General features: G+C 38.9%; 1 protein-coding gene across 33 annotated transcripts in view; it reads right to left on the bottom strand.

Annotated features, from left to right (window-relative positions):
- The window catches only part of Malt1 (MALT1 paracaspase), a 54,062-nt gene that overhangs the window by 12,901 nt on the left and 23,630 nt on the right, over nucleotides 1-17,531 (bottom strand). For 13 of the 33 annotated variants that reach the window (XR_015642280.1, XR_015642281.1, XR_015642282.1 and 10 more), the window contains 5 exon segments: nucleotides 16,207-16,236; nucleotides 10,771-10,974; nucleotides 6,562-6,739; nucleotides 5,461-5,535; nucleotides 4,772-4,899 (listed from right to left, as the gene is read on the bottom strand). Coding sequence is in view for 13 of the 33 variants with exons in the window: in XM_087592741.1 (XP_087448867.1) it covers nucleotides 4,772-4,899; nucleotides 5,461-5,535; nucleotides 6,562-6,739; nucleotides 10,771-10,974; nucleotides 16,207-16,236 (615 nt within the window). In the remaining 20 variants the exon portion in view is untranslated. 33 annotated transcript variants of the gene reach the window in all.

Here is a 17,531-nt window from a genome sequence, read left to right as displayed (position 1 = left end):
ATATAAGACTGACAAAATCTGAAGCAGATATCAAGGAAAAGAAAAAAAGAAGTAGGTACAAAAAAGGAATTTTGACGAAAAGGGTCAGAAACTACAGATAATGCAGAAATTAAAGGAGACCACTAGAGCGAGCAATCTGCAACTGAATACCATCAATTCTGAAAACTGTCCAACTCCTGGGACCATGTAACTAAAGGTTGACTGTAGCAGTTAAAATTCTACATTGTTTCAAGCCAAGTACTATCCCAGTTATAGGAAACTCCTCACTAAATCAGGAATGCTCTCAACTAGGGTTCTTCAGTGAAACGGTAAACCAGGATATGCCTGTGGGGAGAGTGAGGGTGGGGGAATTGGCTTAGAGAACTGTGAAGGTGGATGTTTAAAATCTGCAGTACTAGCAGACAGGCCAGGGTGGACACTGCAAAGAGTTACGGTCTCATTTCTGACAGAAATCCTTATTTGGGTGACATCTTTATTCTGTTAGGCCTTCGGCCAATAGATGAGGCCCACTCACATCACAGTCTGACTTGCTTTAACACACGTCCATCAATCTAAACCTCACCTACAATAATGTATCAACCATCTAGAAACATCCTGAATAATGTTTGATTAAATGTCTTGGCACTCAGGTCTGCTCAGTTAACATAAAATCAAACACCATCAGCTCCAATCCATTAAAAAGCCAACAGAACACTGATACCAAAAAATCAAAACTAATAATGTGAGAAAATAAAAATACAGGCACATCTCACATTCATACAGACATGAAATGTTTTCTACTAAACATTTTTAAAAAAGATTTATTTATTTCATGTATGTGAGTACACTGTCGCTGTCTTCAGACACATCAGAAGAGGGCATTGGATCCCATTACACATGGTTGTGAGCCACCATGTGGTTGCTGGGAATTGAACTCAAGACCTCTAGAAGAGCAGTCAGTGCTCTTAACCGCTGAGCCATCTCTCCAGCCCTGTACTGAACATTTTTTATTGAACATTTAAAACCATACTTAATATTTGCAATAAGATATCAAATTTCTATATAAAATGTTGGCATAGTAAATCAGGTTGTATTAAAAATGTGCCAATAAAATTCATTTGTCTAAGTTTAACATAATGAATCATGCTAGATCGGAAGGACTTTGAAGCATCATACTATCTTCTTCATGGCCGAAGAAAAAGCATTAAATATGTTCAACATTAATTCTCCAAAAATATATCAGCAAAGAAAAGAGCTTTCTTAACCTGAAAAAGAATATTAAAAACTTGCATTATCCTACATGTACAATTTCTTTAAATCAGAAACAAGACAATACCTTCAAAAACTACCATTTGTATTCAGTGATGTCTCAGAGTTGTACCTGAGTACCACAGAATCATACAAATGTTCTTGTCAACCAATGAACAAAGCAAAAGCAACAGAATCAAAACATGACAGAGGATCGGAGAGAAGAACACTTGCTCTTGGACCCAGGTTCAATCCCCAGCGCCTACATGGCAACTCACAACTTGGTAACTCTATGTCTATGTGCACCAGACACACATGTGGTGCACAGATACAGATTTGAACAAAGCGGTCATATATATATAAAATAAGTTAAAAAACCTATGGGGAAAACAAATGAATATATTTTCCTTAAGTGGATTTATATGGTAATTAAAATATGGACAGATATTCCACATCACTAATAAGCAGGGAAAAAACCCAAGACCACTTGAAATATTATTTATAACATCATTTGATAAGTAAAGCCAAAAGAGTCTATCAAGTGATGGAGAAAGCATGGATTCACTGTCTCTTGCATAGTGCTGGTGGGAAGTGGGTATAGATACATAGTTTACAAAACATTTTGTTATCTCCCCCCCCTCCCCCGAGCTGGGGACCGAACCCAGAGCCTTGTGCTCGCTAGGCAAGTGCTCTACCACTGAGCTAAATCCCCAGCCCCTTGTTATCTTTTTTAACTGAACAATGACTATTCATTGATAATAGGGGTGTTCTGAAAAGTTAAAAAATACAGGACTAGACTACAGACTAAAGGCTGCATGCAGCCCTATAAAAGGAGGCAATTTATTTAATATTTTGTTCCATTTGTACATAGTATACAGTTGAAATTGACAAAGCGTTTTTCCCCTTTAATAATGTATGATCTTCAAACAATTCCCACCATAAATATTTTTTAATTAATTAATCAGAAGGTAAGATGGGAAGAGCAGAAAGCTGTATTTCAAAGTTGAACAATTTATTATAATTATTTCTGTTCTTCACTAGTGAGATAATTAGTTATAGCTATTGTAGAGTTAGTTTGACTATTCTAGAATGACCTAGAGAAGGGAGTCTCCGTGAAGGGTTAGGGGTTAGGCTGGTCTTTTGGGGGTTATAATGATTATGTTAACTGAGGCAACAAGACCCACCTAGCTGTGGGTGACATCATTCTCTGGGCATTCTCTGGACAGTCTGATCCTTGACTGTCTCAGAGTGGAGGCAGCAAGCAGCAGAATGCACACATTAGTTAATATCCTGCTCTTCCTTTTTGGTTGTGGATGAACTCTGAGTGGCTGCGTCAGGTTCTCACCACCTGACCTCCTGGTAATGGTGAACTGTAACCTGGAATCAGATAAGGCCTTCCTTAAATTGCCTTTGTTGGGATGTTTTGTGTTACATTTAATTATTATGATTTTATTAAAATCTACTAGTTGTATACAGTTGGCTATTACCCATGACATGAACAATTTGTCTAGCATCGAATTCTATGTTTTACTCTAGTGTAATCTATACTTGTCTGGGCAATTTTGATTATGGAGGCAGGCCCGGTCTGAAAGAACAGTGAACCATCTTGAGAAGTTGGTGAGAAGTTTAAATATACTCACAGCATATGGCCACTTGGTAAACATCACAGGTAAGTAAGTAGGTGGCTTTTATTAAGTTTTACATAGTTGAAATATACTTTGGGTTCTACCTCCAGCTTTAAAATATCCTTCAAAGCTGCAACTAGTCAGATCATGGTGGCTCCTGGCTCTCATAACACTTGGGAGGTTGTGGAACATCAGTACAACTGCTGGTCCAGGATGGCTTAGGCTACTGCCTCCCATAAAGAAAGTTAAAACACCCAAAGAGTCTGGAGCACCGTCACAGCCCTCAGTCTGAAGATAACTGAAATAATCCAAGGGCTTAGAGTCTGAAGAAGCAGAATGTTTTTAGATAAAAGCTTAAAAAAGAGGAAACTCAGTATGTAAAAGAGACAAAAGCAGAACTTCTCTGGCTGAAGTAGGCAGGAGGAACTCTAAAGACCTGGCAGGCTGTATTCAGTGTTAACTTTTACCTCTGTGTGTGTGTGTGTGTGTGTGTGTGTGTGTGTGTGTGTGTGTGTGTGTGAGAGAGAGAGAGAGAGAGAGAGAGAGAGAGAGAACACAGTCAGAACCTGTCTTGAAAACTAGCTAACTAAACTAACTAACTAACTAAAATATATTTTCTAGATTAAAAAGATTTATATATAAAGATATATAAAAATCTCAATGTATATGTCAAAAAATATGTATCATCTCTCTCTCTATATCTCCTCTCTCTCTCTCTCTCTCTCTAATTCTCAATGCATTATATCTGAACTGTGTGTGATAACTCAGGCCTCCAATACCTGTACTCAAGAGTCTAAGGGAAGGGGACTGCTGAACATTTGAGATCAGCCTGGTCTACAGTGTGAGACATTATCTCAAAAAATCAAAGACTCAAAAAACCCCAAACATAACCTGTCAACTGTGTAAAATCTATAAAACTTCATTCTTTAGGGTTTACAAAGTATGTATCACCTTTTTGATGTGGTTTATAAAAGGTCATTTCAAAACATACACTGCAAAGCACACTCCTTAAAAGGCTGAGACTGGGGCTGGAGGGGTGGCTCAGCAGTTGGCTGCCCTACAGAGAACCCAGGTTCAACTCCGAGAACTCACACCATCTGTCACTCCAGTGCCCTCCTGTAGCCTTCTCAAGCTCAAGGTATGCACGTGGTGCATAGGTGGACATGCAGACTAAATAGCTATAGAAATAACACAATTAAGAATAAATAAATTGGGCAGGAGAGATGGCTCAGAGGTTAAGAGCACTGACTGCTCTTCCAGAGGTCCTGAGTTCAAATCCCAGCAACCACATGGTGGCTCACAACCATCTGTAATGGGATCTGATGCCCTCTTCTGGTGTGTCTGAGGACAGTTACAGTGTGCTCATATATAATAAATAAATCTTAAAAAAAAAAGGATAAACAAATTAAAAAGACCAAGACTGTGAAGTAGAAGCCAGCCTGTGCTACACGGTGAGACCCTGTCTCAAAGAACAGAAACAAACCCAACAAATCCACAAGCCAACAAAACAAAACAAATTCAACCACACTGTAAGGTACATATTTAACAGGTACAGATTTGGTCTTGTCATGGGCAACGGCACTAGTGAACAGACGGGGAGGAGGACAAGAGGAGACGGAAGATATTATATATGAGGTCATGCATTTAAAGCAGGTAGAGACACTCACTGGAAAACGCCCCCCCCCCCCACTAGACTGGGCAGCAGCAAGGCACCAGGCTGACATAGGTAGAGCTCTGAGGACTGAATCTTATCTCACCACTGCCCATGACATTCAGCTACGACAGCAAGGAAGAGAAGAGGAGCAGCAGTGCTGGTGATTCCGAACCCACACAGTACACACAGGAATAAACTAACCACCAATTGGGTTTCTCTCAACTGCTGGGCTTTTCTGAGTGGATTGACCTTTTAAGAATTTTACCTTCTGCAACTTCATCCAGTAACACAGTAATTTTCTTGTCTTCTAATAATCTATCTTTCAAAAATTTCATAAAAATCCCATTTGCCAATCCAGAATGCTGGATTTCAAAGGCTTCTGCTCCTTGGCACCTTAAAAACACCAAGAGAAAAAGGTGAAATAAGGCAGGCATGGAACAATAAAACCACGTGTTTACTGACAAAACTGAACACACAACAGAAGCAAAGGCAGAATGATGGCATCCAAGGCTGGGAAGTGGGGGTGGGAGGGACATTCTAGGCAAAGGGCAGAATGCTTCTTTCTCTTAGCGAGGCTAAGTAAATGGGTGTAAGGTAAACGGAACACTGACGGGCTTCATACAATCAATCTATGCTGTATACACTGTAAGGTCCTACACCTGACAAATACATATGCTTCTAATTTGTCACTCCAATAGAAAAGAAACCAACGAAAAGAAACGCCAGCGCTTGCCAGTGGAGCGCCCACGCCCACACAGTTTCTCTGTCACCTGCCCTTCAGGGCTCCCAATGGAACTCAGCTGGAGGCAGAAGGGAAAGGTTCTGGGCACCAAGATGGGAGTGCACGGCTAAAGTTCTCTATCAAGACACCAAGAAGGAAGCCCCTGCATGCTTCTGTCTCCCATCTCCAATTAAAACAAAAACATAAAGAACACTGAATAAAACCATTCTTACGTGGCATATCCAAACACGATATTGGCAGTGACTTTCAGTGCGTCCAAGATTGGAATGGTATCATCGTAGTCATTTCTATTTGTATGTGTGGGAAGGAAAAAGGGCAGATACAAGTATGAGAAATAACAGTATTCTTCAATGAAAAATACACTTCTGCTTTCGGTATATATAAAATGACAGATTCAAATCTGCCCCCCCCCCCCCCACCCTCACAGGGTTTCTTTGTGCAGCCCTGGCTGTCCTGGTACTTGCTTTGTAGACCAAGAAGACTTGCTCTGGACTAACAGTGCCACCACCCCATGATTCAAACTCTTTCATTTAGACAGATACATACTTACTAAAAGCAATCCAGGCTCCTGTGTTCTTAAGACAGTAAGTAGTCATCATATCTTGCGTTAATGTATCTAAAGGTAGGATCTTGCTGTGTGGTGTAGGTTAGCCTCGAACTCCTGGTCCTCCCGCTCTAAGCCTCCTGAATGCTAAGATACTGCTCTACCTGGCTTTGGTGTTTTTCCAGACAGGGTCTCACTATGCATCCCTGTTGGCCTGGAACTCACTATAGCTCAGACTGGTTTTGAACTCACAGAAATCTGCCTGCTTCTGCTTCCCGAGTGCTAGGATTAAAGCCAGTTCGCAGTTGGCTTTTTTGCTAGTTTTTAAAATGAAGTTGTAGCTGAACTCCCCTCATTGAATTCTGACTGGTAAAGCAAGCGAAAAATAGTAAATTTGGGCGGACTAATCACTGCTCTGATCCTTGGGAACACAAAGGCAGACGAACAGATCCAAGACTTCCAAATCTCTGTCAACAATACTTCCCACTTGTAAGACAAGACAGACTGGTGACTACATGCTTTAGATCCTCAGGCGTGGTTTGTTAATGCCTGGAGAGCAACTGCAGGGACTGTAGCCACATGTATATGCAATTCTAGAGAGAGTGTAACTTGTACCTTTTAGCTCCTTTTACAGAAAACAGAAAAAAAGTTAAAATAATTAGATATCCATACTGAAAATATATTTTCAACAAGTCTGCTTTCAGAAACTCACAATTCCTAGTGAACTGCCTAACATTGAATTTGTCAAGATAGAGATTAGACATTTTACCTTTTCCGACACATATCCAACAGGAACACATTCAGTCCAGTCTCCTTTTCTTGCATTAATTTCAGTATGTTTTGTACACAGAGGCAATTTTCAGACCTATACGGATTTGGAGCATCAACAGGGACCATAAAACTGTTCCCAAAGTTTTCATAACCATGCCCGGCATAATATAACAAGCCTGGGGTGGGGAGAGGAAAGAGTCAGCTGTAAATGCACTTTCACCATGTACAGACACACACTGTAAATACGGCCTCTTCTCTTCTGGCTGACGGAGGCTTATCTAAGAGACACACAATTATATACATGGTCAATAATCAAGTTGATCTGAACTTTAAGATATTTTGGAAATGGTCACCATTTAAATTTAAGATAGCTCCAAGATACTGTCTGAAATCGACTCTAATTTTGAGAAGACCGAGTTAACAGTGTTTTATGGAGTAGAAAAAGGTAGTGAGGACTTCTCTCCTAAGTTGCCCTCCACGAGGCCAGAGTGCAGGAAAGAACATTAGTAAACACTTTGCAGGTTAACAAGCAAACACGATCCAAGGTGCTTCACACACTTTACCACTGACAAATCAAACCTGGGGTAAGATGCCATTCCACTCTAACTAGGGTAGCTGTGACCTAAAGACAGGCAGTGACGAAGGTGAGGTGGAACTGGAATTCTCTTTTGTTTCTAGCAGTGACTTAATATGGTATGAAAACTTTGCAAAGAGTCTACAAGTTCCTCAGAAAATTAAATACAGCGTTACTGTATGTTCAGTAATCCTACTGCTGGGTATACATGTAAGAAACTAAAACTGTGTCCATACAAAACTGTTCACAAGCGCTTATAGAAATAGTACTCATGTTACCCTCAAAGTGAAAATAATTTATATAACAATGGGATGAGAAAAGCAAACTGTGCCATATTCACGTAATTAAATATTATCCAATTTAAAAAATAAAAACTTCTGATAACATGCTGTAACATGGATAAAACCAGGCATATACTCAAGTGAAAGTGTAACCTTGGTTCCATAGAATCGTTCCATCAAAAAAAAAAAGATTTTAAATTAAGTTTAATGTGTCTAAATGTACAGGGTTTTTTTTTTTTTTTTTTTTTTTTTTTTGTCAATTTGACACAGAAACTAGGATCATCTAGAAAGAGGGAATCTTAATTTAGAAAATACTTTTACCATATGATTGGACTTCAGGCAATCTGTAGGGCATTTTTTAAAAATTAATGATTGATGTGGGTGGGCCCAGTCCACTGTGAGTGGTGCCACCCCTAAGAACCCTAGTCCTGAGTTATCTAAAATGCAAACTGAGCAAGCCATGGGAAACAAGCCAGAAGCAGTGCTCCTCCGTGGCTTCTGCTGTAGTTCTTACCCCCAGGCTCCTACCAGGAGTGTTACTTGACTTCCTTTTATGGTGTACTGTGGTCAGAACATGTAAATCGGACAAACCTTTCCTTCCTCAAGCTGCTTTTGGTTATGGTGTGCTATCACGGCAATTGCAAGTAAACTAAGACTGTGTGTGTGTGTGTGTGTGTGTGTGTGTGTGTGTAGAGGGCAGGAGTATACTCTAATGGAGTCTACACAGTGAAAATCAGCACTCTCATTAGCAGTACACACAGCAGCACGATGAACAAGATGAGTTGGATTCTCTAGTCAAGTCTAAAGTGCTGCTGTGTGTGTGTGTGTAGAGGGCAGGAGTATACTCTAATGGAGTCTACACAGTGAAAATCAGCACTCTCATTAGCAGTACACACAGCAGCACGATGAACAAGATGAGTTGGATTCTCTAGTCAAGTCTAAAGTGCTGCTGAGTCCAAATCTCTAATCTAAAGATACAGGACAGTCTGAAGGCTGTTCATAGATTTTTTTTGAGTATGTGTGTATGCATGTGTGGTGAGTAGACTCATGTCTATGTGTCTGTGTGCACACTTGTGTAGAGGTGTGCATGCATGAGTGAGTGTGCGTATAAATATGGAAGCCAGAAGTCGATGCTGATGTCTTCCTTGATCCCTCTCTACCTTATAGATTGAGGCAGGGTCTCTTACTCAAACTCAGAGATTACCAATTTGCTTAGTCAGCTGGCCAGCTTGTTCTGGGGATCCCATTTCTGTCTTTCGAGAGCTAGAGATTACGGGCAGGCATTTATACGGGCGCTGAGGCCTTGTGCAGCAAACACTTTCTCCACCGAGCCAACTCTCTAGCCCATTTAAGGACTACCCGAGAACAGTAACAGAAATGCTAACACTGGGTACTACAACTTAGGCCGCCTGAGTGTGTCAGCCATGAGGATAATTATTATCTTTTCCTGTAAATTACCTAATCACAAAATCCAAAGCTTAGACATGGGTCAATTTATTTTAAGGTCCAATGCTATCTGTGGAGTTACACTGAACTAAGTGAATGGCTCCAGGGCTGTCATATTCTGACCAAGTTTATTTAATATTCTCTTCCACAGAAGGCACAGGAAAGCCATGGGCAGTGATGAGTTTACAGAAACATTTGGTGAGACGGACAACCACACAGCTACTGCTCTCCTATTTACCCTAGAACTATGCATTTATAAGTAAACTATTTATCCTAGAACTATGCATTTATAAAGTAAACTATTTACCCTAGAACTGTGCATTTATAAGTAAACTTTTCTATCTTTGGTTTTTGCTTGTCTACATGTAACAAACTGAATTACTGATTTTTCTGTTCTACTATAAATTTTCCTTCTTTTTCAATGAGTGGGCAATAAGAGAATAACAATTTGTGTCTACACTTTTCTGTATTTAGAGTTCTTCATGCGGACACTCCTTTTCCTTCTCCCCATCCCTAAAGGACTTGGGGATATCAGGAGAGGTAAAGGGATGCTCCAAAAGAGACATAAAAAGTCTCCCTGTGGCCAGCCCTACACCGTGAAGCCTTTTCCACACTTACATTTAATGTAGATGTGTCTGAGGTTTTGGATAGTCACAATACTTCAAAATATAATGCAGCCACCCTGTTAAAGACATGAATCAGGATTTTAAGTTTTCTAGCTTTCTTAAGCTGCCCTTTGTCCAATTATTTATCAGTCTTTATTCTAGATCCCAAACTGAAACTGTGACAGTAGGGGTTATGTGTAAAGTGTGTACAGTGTCAGCCAAACTCCAGTCTTGTCCCTTAACCCATCCTTTTGTAGTTCTGGCTCTCTGCTTAATAATGAGGGCAATTAAAAGTTCAGACTTAAACACTGGGGACGTTACAATAACAACTGCAGTAAAAATAAGAGTCACAGCATATGTAACTATACACATAATCCTCATTCTTTACATCTATCATAAATCAATACTTATCATTACTTTTTTTCTTATAGCTCACTGTTTCTAGTAAAGTTTTAGGCATAAATCACACAGGCATCTTAAAAACAGATAAATCATATAACATACTCAAGAAGTTTACTTCCTTTTTAAAAAAAACTTTCATTTATTGAAGACTCATACAAGGTAAGTCCTTAAAAACACATTTTCATAAACATAATTTATATTTTATCACAACCTTTTATATTTAAAAGAATCTATATAGTACCAAAAATATATGAATGTTTTGTAACCTGATTATCTATAAAGTAAAATTTCTAAACTTACTAAATGACTAAATACTGTATGGTAACTTTTACACTCAATAAAAAAGAAAGAGAGGTAAGAGTTCTCTTAAGAACAATGTCTTAATATGATAAAATAACCACAGAAATAAAGATACTAGCTAATTAATTATTCACATGGAGTAAAGATAAAATTTAAAATATGTCAATTCAAAAGTATGTTTACATACCTTTAAGTGATTTCCAACTTTTTTCTTTTTATTTTATATATATGCATATATATACATAAAACACAGTGTATTATGTATATATGCATATATATACATATACACACATGTACATAAATGTATATATACACATGTATATGCACACATATACATTATATATATATATACATGCACACACATATATACACATTCATATTTTGTCTGTGTACCACTGTATGCCAGGAAATCTGGTTATGATTGATTACAGATGGTTATGAACCACCATATAGATGCTAGAAATAGAATTCAGGTCCTGTCAAAGAGCAGTAAGTACTCTAAACTGATAAGTCATCTCTCTAGCCCATGACTTCCAACTCTTAATGTCTATAATAGGAATGGCATATAATTATAAAAATGAGTATTAGAATTATCTTACCATATACTCCTTTGTCTAAAAGTAGTAAGAATTCATCCACAGCATTACACATCTCGTATTCAGTAAGATCCAACAATGAAACAACTTTGAAATCTAGTTGCCTTAATAAGTTGGTCAATTCATACACATCCACCAATGGAGCTTTAAGCTTGGGGTGCTCCCAGTAATTCATATTTCCTATCAAAAGAGCAACTTTGTCCTTTGCTGTAAGAAAAAAAGGGGAGGGTTAGAGAAGGATATAGGAGACTAACAAAGCAAACACCTAGAAGGAGGTGGGAGAATTCACAGAGCTGGGAGGGGAGAGACCAAAGAGAAAAGAAGGTACTTCACAAGGACTTTTGTTCCTTCAGTAGTTGTGTGGATGCACTATCTCCTCATAGCTCTAACTTTAAAAATATTCTTAATATTATTGTCATCATTATAGTACATGTGAACATGGGCACGCATGTATGATGGTGCGTGTGTGGAGTTCAGAGGGCAGCTTCCATCTTGCCAGCGCTTTCTTAAACTTTCCTGGGATCAAGCTACTTGAGGAATTTTTTTTTTGAACTTAAATCTTTTGACTTTGCTCAGACAGAAGGAGGTGTTTTTGGTGGGGGGCAGGCAAAACTATGTACTTATGCCTTGACAAGTGTCAGCCAGTCTTTATGGGCACGGCCTGGTCTGAACAGTTGAAGGCTGGACAACGCTTAGAGCTTATGAGATTCCAACACTGCCTCTTTTTGTGTTGGTCTAGGGGTGGGGCTGGTGGAGGTAAGCTGTCAGAGACCTCTGTATTGACAGCTGCATAAAATCAAAGCACAGGAAATTACAATAGCACACAATCTGATAGTTACCATTAAAACTGCACAACTGGTTTATATATTTACTATATAATGCTTCTCACTGTTAAATTTTATTTTAAAAATAATAAATTTCATCATTATTGTAGAGTATATGACTTCTACTCATGAAAAAAAGGTTTTTCTTAACAGCATATCGCAGTATGCCAGCAGCGGCCTTATACACCTCAGTTTTTATTGCATTTCTTGAATGTATTGGGACAATACTGAAAAACTGACTTACACAGTCTAATGATGCATTCTTAGACATACCGCTATCATTGAGCAGTGCGTAATCAATTGTATTTGGAAAAGAATGATTTTTAAAATTTAAGAGTCCAAGAATGTGAGAATGTGAGAATGTGAGAATGTGAAAATATCAATAATTGTCCAAAATTCTTGTAAATTATTTTGTCAATGATAATTTTTAAAAGTAGATCATGTAACGTTTTAAAATGTCATGGTATGGAAGTGATGGGTCTTACCTTGACAACTGTACTTGTGAAGTAGTTGCTGGTTAGAAGAAGAGCTGGAGTGGACTTAGACTAAGAGAGAAGCAGAGGTAGACTGAAATAAGATGATAAGGATCCATTCTAGAAAATGGTTGTGGCAGAAATCAGACAAAGAAATAGTAAAATTTGAATTTGAAGAAATAAGAAGAATAAAGAAAATTTCAAAACGGCAAGTATGCAGGCAAGTCATGATGGGTTTTAGATGATAAATTCAAGAAATTTCCTGTAAAAGCTTTACTGTGAGAACAACCCACAAGTTCTTGAATACAAATCATCTATTGGGAAAGGGAACGTGGGCCTGGGAATGTAGCTCAGTGGTTAAGTGCATGCTTAGCATGTATGATGCTCTGGGTTCAATCCCTAGCACCAAGAAAAAGAAAACAAAGAAATAAAAAATGCTACTTGATTATACAAAAAATAAAAATAAAAAATAACTTTAGAAATACACTTACTAGAAGATCTTAGACATTTTTTCAGAATTTAAAGTTAGTGAGTGTATTCTTCAAAAACTGGCACAGTGCTATATTATTAATTACATGTTTAATAGATCTAAGCTACTATCCAAAGAGTTCATATTCCCAAGCACCTGGAAAAGGGTTTAGTAATTCTAAGTGCTATTAGGTATTTGTTAAGTCTCTGAAGTTTTGCAAAGAATGCAGATATAGCATAAAATCTGACTAGTGCAAGTCAATCTGTTACTCTGGTGTGTTCAATCTTCCAATGACTATTTCCTTCAATAATGTCTGAACTCCTCAGTTTGGCACACAGAGCCATTTACGTTCTTGCTGCATATAGTCGGGCCATGAGAAATCATGGCATCTTTGTCCTGGTGTGGTGCTGTCAGCCTCACCTTAAAGTATGTGCTGCCCTCCCTCCAACTTTCTCCAGGCAGCCCACATACGATATGTGGTGACACTGCCAGTTCTGAGCTGTGTATAAAGAGGTCCTGACAGCCTTCAGTTTTGTGATAGAAGCACAGTGTTAAAAAGCAGCAGCAGCAGCACAGACAGGGACAGAGGAAGAGTGTCTCATCAGTCGTCACACAGGTGCTCTTGTGGAAGTGAAGCCTTCTTGTATCTGTAGCATTGGTCACTGACAGACTATAGCTACATGAGAGACTCCAAGAAGGACCATCTGTAAACCTCAGAGGACGAGATAAAATGAAACTGATCTACTTATGGGACAGGGTCCCTCTATGTAGTCTTGGCCATCCTGGAACTCACTATGTGGTCAGGTCGGCCTCAAACACACAGGTATCCTCCTGCCTCTGCCTTTCAAGTGCTAGAGTTAAAGGTGTGCTCCAGCATGTCCAGCTGATGCTGGTTTGGTTTTTTTAAATCTAGAGAATTCTGGACTAACGTTACGACTTAAAAGATGGCTGTGTCACCAGCCTGATGGCTAGCAGTCCTACCCTGAGACCCCACCCTGCAACAGTACTGACCAATTTGCTCTCTTCCCACACTCCCAATTCTACACTCACCAAGTCCGCCTTAGAGAACACTAGCTCCATCTAATGAGACCTACCTAATGAGACCCAATGTGTCCCTGAAAACTCTCACTTGAGTCGTTCCTCACGAAGCCTCCCTGACTCCCCTAGACACATCTGATCACCATACTCTAAGAATATTTTAAGATTATTTATCCATTTCTACTATGGCACATACCACATCCTCCTACTTTCTAAAGGGTAGCACAGAAATGAGATATTTGACGTCTGGAGAGCTTCCAGATGAAAGTTAACCTGACATGTAGTTTATCTTGTTCTTGTAGCATCAATGTCCATGAAATGACACGTGACAAGATGAACCAACTAGGAACTACAGAACCACTGGCCCCAGACAGCAGCCCCCAAACAGCTACCAATTACATTGACTCTGAGCAAGTTCTAGAGCTAAGCTGTTTTGTTTTGTTTTTTTGTCCTGAGACAGGGTCTCACTATGTAGGTTTGGTTGTCCTGGAACTTAATTACGTAGGACAGGCTGGTCTTGCACTCACAGTCTGCCTCTCCCAAGTGCTGGGAATAAAGCTGTGTGGCATTACACCTAGCCAAGCTTTCATCTACAAAAAATGCAGACAGAGCCTACGTACGTCTCAGGAGTAAGTTATACCTTTCATAAAATACAGCAAGTAGTCACTCCTGCTCAACTTTCGGTATCTGCTTATGCTCTGAGCTTGTTACCTGTATGCAGAATTATCATGTGATTCCCACTACAGAATACAGTGGCTATTACAGCTGGTCTTTCTTACCAAGTGAGGGCTGGGGTGGGCGTCTAAGGAAAGAACAGACTGGACTAAGTGAAATGTTATCATCATGAATGAAATGTAGCAGGTTCTTCTGTTTGTTTTTTAAAAGGCAGGCATTTGTAGTCCTGTCTTCTTCAATATCAAGGGGCTTCACCTTCACTGTTGCCCAGTCCTGTGATTAACCCTGGGCCTTGCTAAACTGCTGTGGTCTCAAATCTTAAAGTAATAATATACTGTATTTGTGTATTACCCCTATTCTTTAACATGTCTGATCCTGCTGCACTTTCCCTCCAACTCAGTAAGGCCTATGTCCTGGCTCCTAAGGTTTTTTATTTACTAACTTTCAAAAGGCTTTCTTTCCTTATGCAGTTTTTATTCCTTGGTTAATTTCCCGAAATCCCAACTCTTGAGTCCTCTGGATGTGCACTGTGGAACCTCTCATTACTACAGTGCTTGGTACACAGAAATGGGCAGATGGACCAGCTTGTCTACTTGTTTTCATTTAAAAAATATTTATTTATTTATTTAACGTATATGAGCTCACTGTAGCTGTCTTCAGACACACCAGAAAAGGATCCCATTACAGATGGCTGTGAGTCACCATGTGGGTGCTGGGAACTGAACTCGGGACCTCTGGAAGAGCAGTTGGTGCCCTTAACCACTGAGCCATCTCTCCAGCCCCATCTGTCTTCATTTTAAAGCTCAATTCTGCTATAGAAAAGCCACATAGCTGATCTGTAATCTTAATATTGTCCTTTCGGTTGTGAGCCTTGGCCTTTATTGGCTAAGCCATCTTTCCAGCCCCTATTCCTAATTTCTACATCTTAGTATGACTCCCTCAGTAGTTCCTGCTCCAGGTGGTCACTCCTGCTGTTAGTTACAGACCTCGGCTTCCACTCAGCCTCTGCAGGTCACTCTATTTTCTCCTCAGTCTGCTAAAGCAGAATTACCTAGACAAGGCAATGGTCAACTTAAAAAAATTTTTTTTTTTGGTTCTTTTTTTTTTTCGGAGCTGGGGATCGAACCCAGGGCCTTCAACTTAAAAATTTTAATGCCCTAAAAAAATCTTTCTTTATCTTCATTAACATCCTCTTCTTTCTAATCTGAAACATAAAAATGGTTTCAGGCTGGGCACTGAATTTTTAACTCAGCACTTGGGCCACAGAGGGAGGAAGTTCCAGAAATCCAAAGTCGTCCTTGGATAGTGAGTTTGAAGCCTGAGCAATGTTAAGCTACTATTTCAAAACACAAAAACAAAATAAAAGATAAAAAGATGTTCAAAATCCTGATTGAAGCCAGTTAGACATCATTTTAACCTCAGTTCAGTTCAGCAGTGTGTTCACGCCTTCTCCTCTTTAAGTACTGCGAGCCTTTGCCTGGCTCTCCTGGATATCCCTGTGTCCTGTCCTCGAAGCACACTTAAACATCACTGTCCACCCAATCTTATCTGACTCCCTCTCTTCCAACAGTAGGTGGGAAAGCAAACCAGGACTCACTGCTTCTACGTGGTAGTTTCTTAGTTTCTACCTCATCAGAAAACAGCAATGGCCACCGCCTCCTCTATGTAGCATGTTTCTATGTTGCCAGAAACAGAAATCACTTCTTAGATGCCGACTTGAAGTCAAACCTACCACCCACAAAACACAAAAAAACCAGAAACCCAAAACCATACAACCCTCCAAAAACCAACACTCTTTTTAAAGGCTTTTCCATAATTTCTTTTATCAAAAATAAAAATTTGGTCCAGTATCTCCCAAATACTCATAAATCAATCAAGTTAAATATTGTAAATTCCTTCATGAAAATAAAAAATTAAATACTGTAATTACATTTGATCCTGTATTTTAAACTTAACTCACCCAAAGGCTGGCCAGTTTGTTCTTTATTATCTGGACAAGGATAAAAGAACAAAGAGATGTGTTATTCATGGTATATCTTCAGAGCTAATGAGATAAGAAAAGCAATGAATGCAGACAGCAGTGATATCATTAAACTGCTATAAATAGTAGAGGTCACAGAGGCTAGAAAGAGAAGGGGAGACAGTCAGAGGGTGAACCAGGTACTAAAACAGAAGGAAAGTGGATTTAATGTTGTATAGCATAATAGGGCAACTATGTCTCCAACTTATGAATTTAAGAATAATTAAAGGGGAAGCTCCTGAAGGCCTCTAACCCATAGATTAATAATATCTAAGCAGATAAAATGCTAATTACTTGGACTGGATCATTATATATATACACATATATATATAAATATATGTATATATATGTATGTATCAGACTACAAAATGGTACTTCATAAATAAGTGTGAGTAATAACTTAAAAGGAAAAATGTAGAATAAAATTACTAATAGCTAATTTATAGTTAAAAGATTTTTGACAAAAAATATATAGGTTTATATTATCATATATAGAATGAAATCATATCTACTCTCCAGTACCACAGGAAGTGACTCAGGGAAAGATGAAGTTCAATTCCCTGTGTGCCCAATACTTGTATGGAGAGGTAGTTTATGTGCACATTTAATAATACAGATGCTGTGGGAGCTTCTTACAAGCTTCACCATACGTCATTTTCTTTAAACTCAAAGGTTTGGTTTCTTTGAATCTTAAGGAATAAGGAAAAGCAGGCCTGAAAAATGTTAAAAACTTAGTGGTGGGTATATACTAAAGTTTTATGAAGTAATTTCATGACTCTTTTAAAGGGCAAATCTATCAACACCAAAGAAACAATTACCAGGATATTTTCAAGTAGTGGTTAGTTCAGGAAATTTGAAGCAATTCTTATTGAGCTTCACATGAACTTGAAGATAGGACAGCAAAAATAACCTAATGGTCATGAGGCTTTTTGTTCTGCCTAATTTGCTCACATAGAGTCAGAAGAGTCCAGACAGAAGTACAGTAACAGATGTCTTTGAATGAAATACAAAACTAAGCAAACAGTGCTGGAGAAGTCGCTCAGAGGTACAGTGAGTGGCCAGTACACACCAGCCCCTCTCTCCCAGCACAACCCCCAGCTTCATGAAACAGACAAAATAAAGCAAACTGTAGGAGTTGATTAAATCTATTCGCAGGGTCTGTCTGTCTTTCAGAACACCCACAGCTTACGAAGACATCCTCTGTCTTTACATCATCTTCATCACTGAAACATTTTTTATCCCAAGTATGGCTTTCTCTTTACCTC

Source organism: Rattus norvegicus, chromosome 18 (genome assembly GCF_021556685.1).
Source record: "Rattus norvegicus strain SHRSP/BbbUtx chromosome 18, alternate assembly SHRSP_T2T, whole genome shotgun sequence".
Lineage (NCBI taxonomy): Eukaryota > Metazoa > Chordata > Mammalia > Rodentia > Muridae > Rattus > Rattus norvegicus.
The sequence above is the reverse complement of the archived record's forward strand: the minus strand, read 5'-3'. Positions and strand labels throughout refer to the sequence as shown.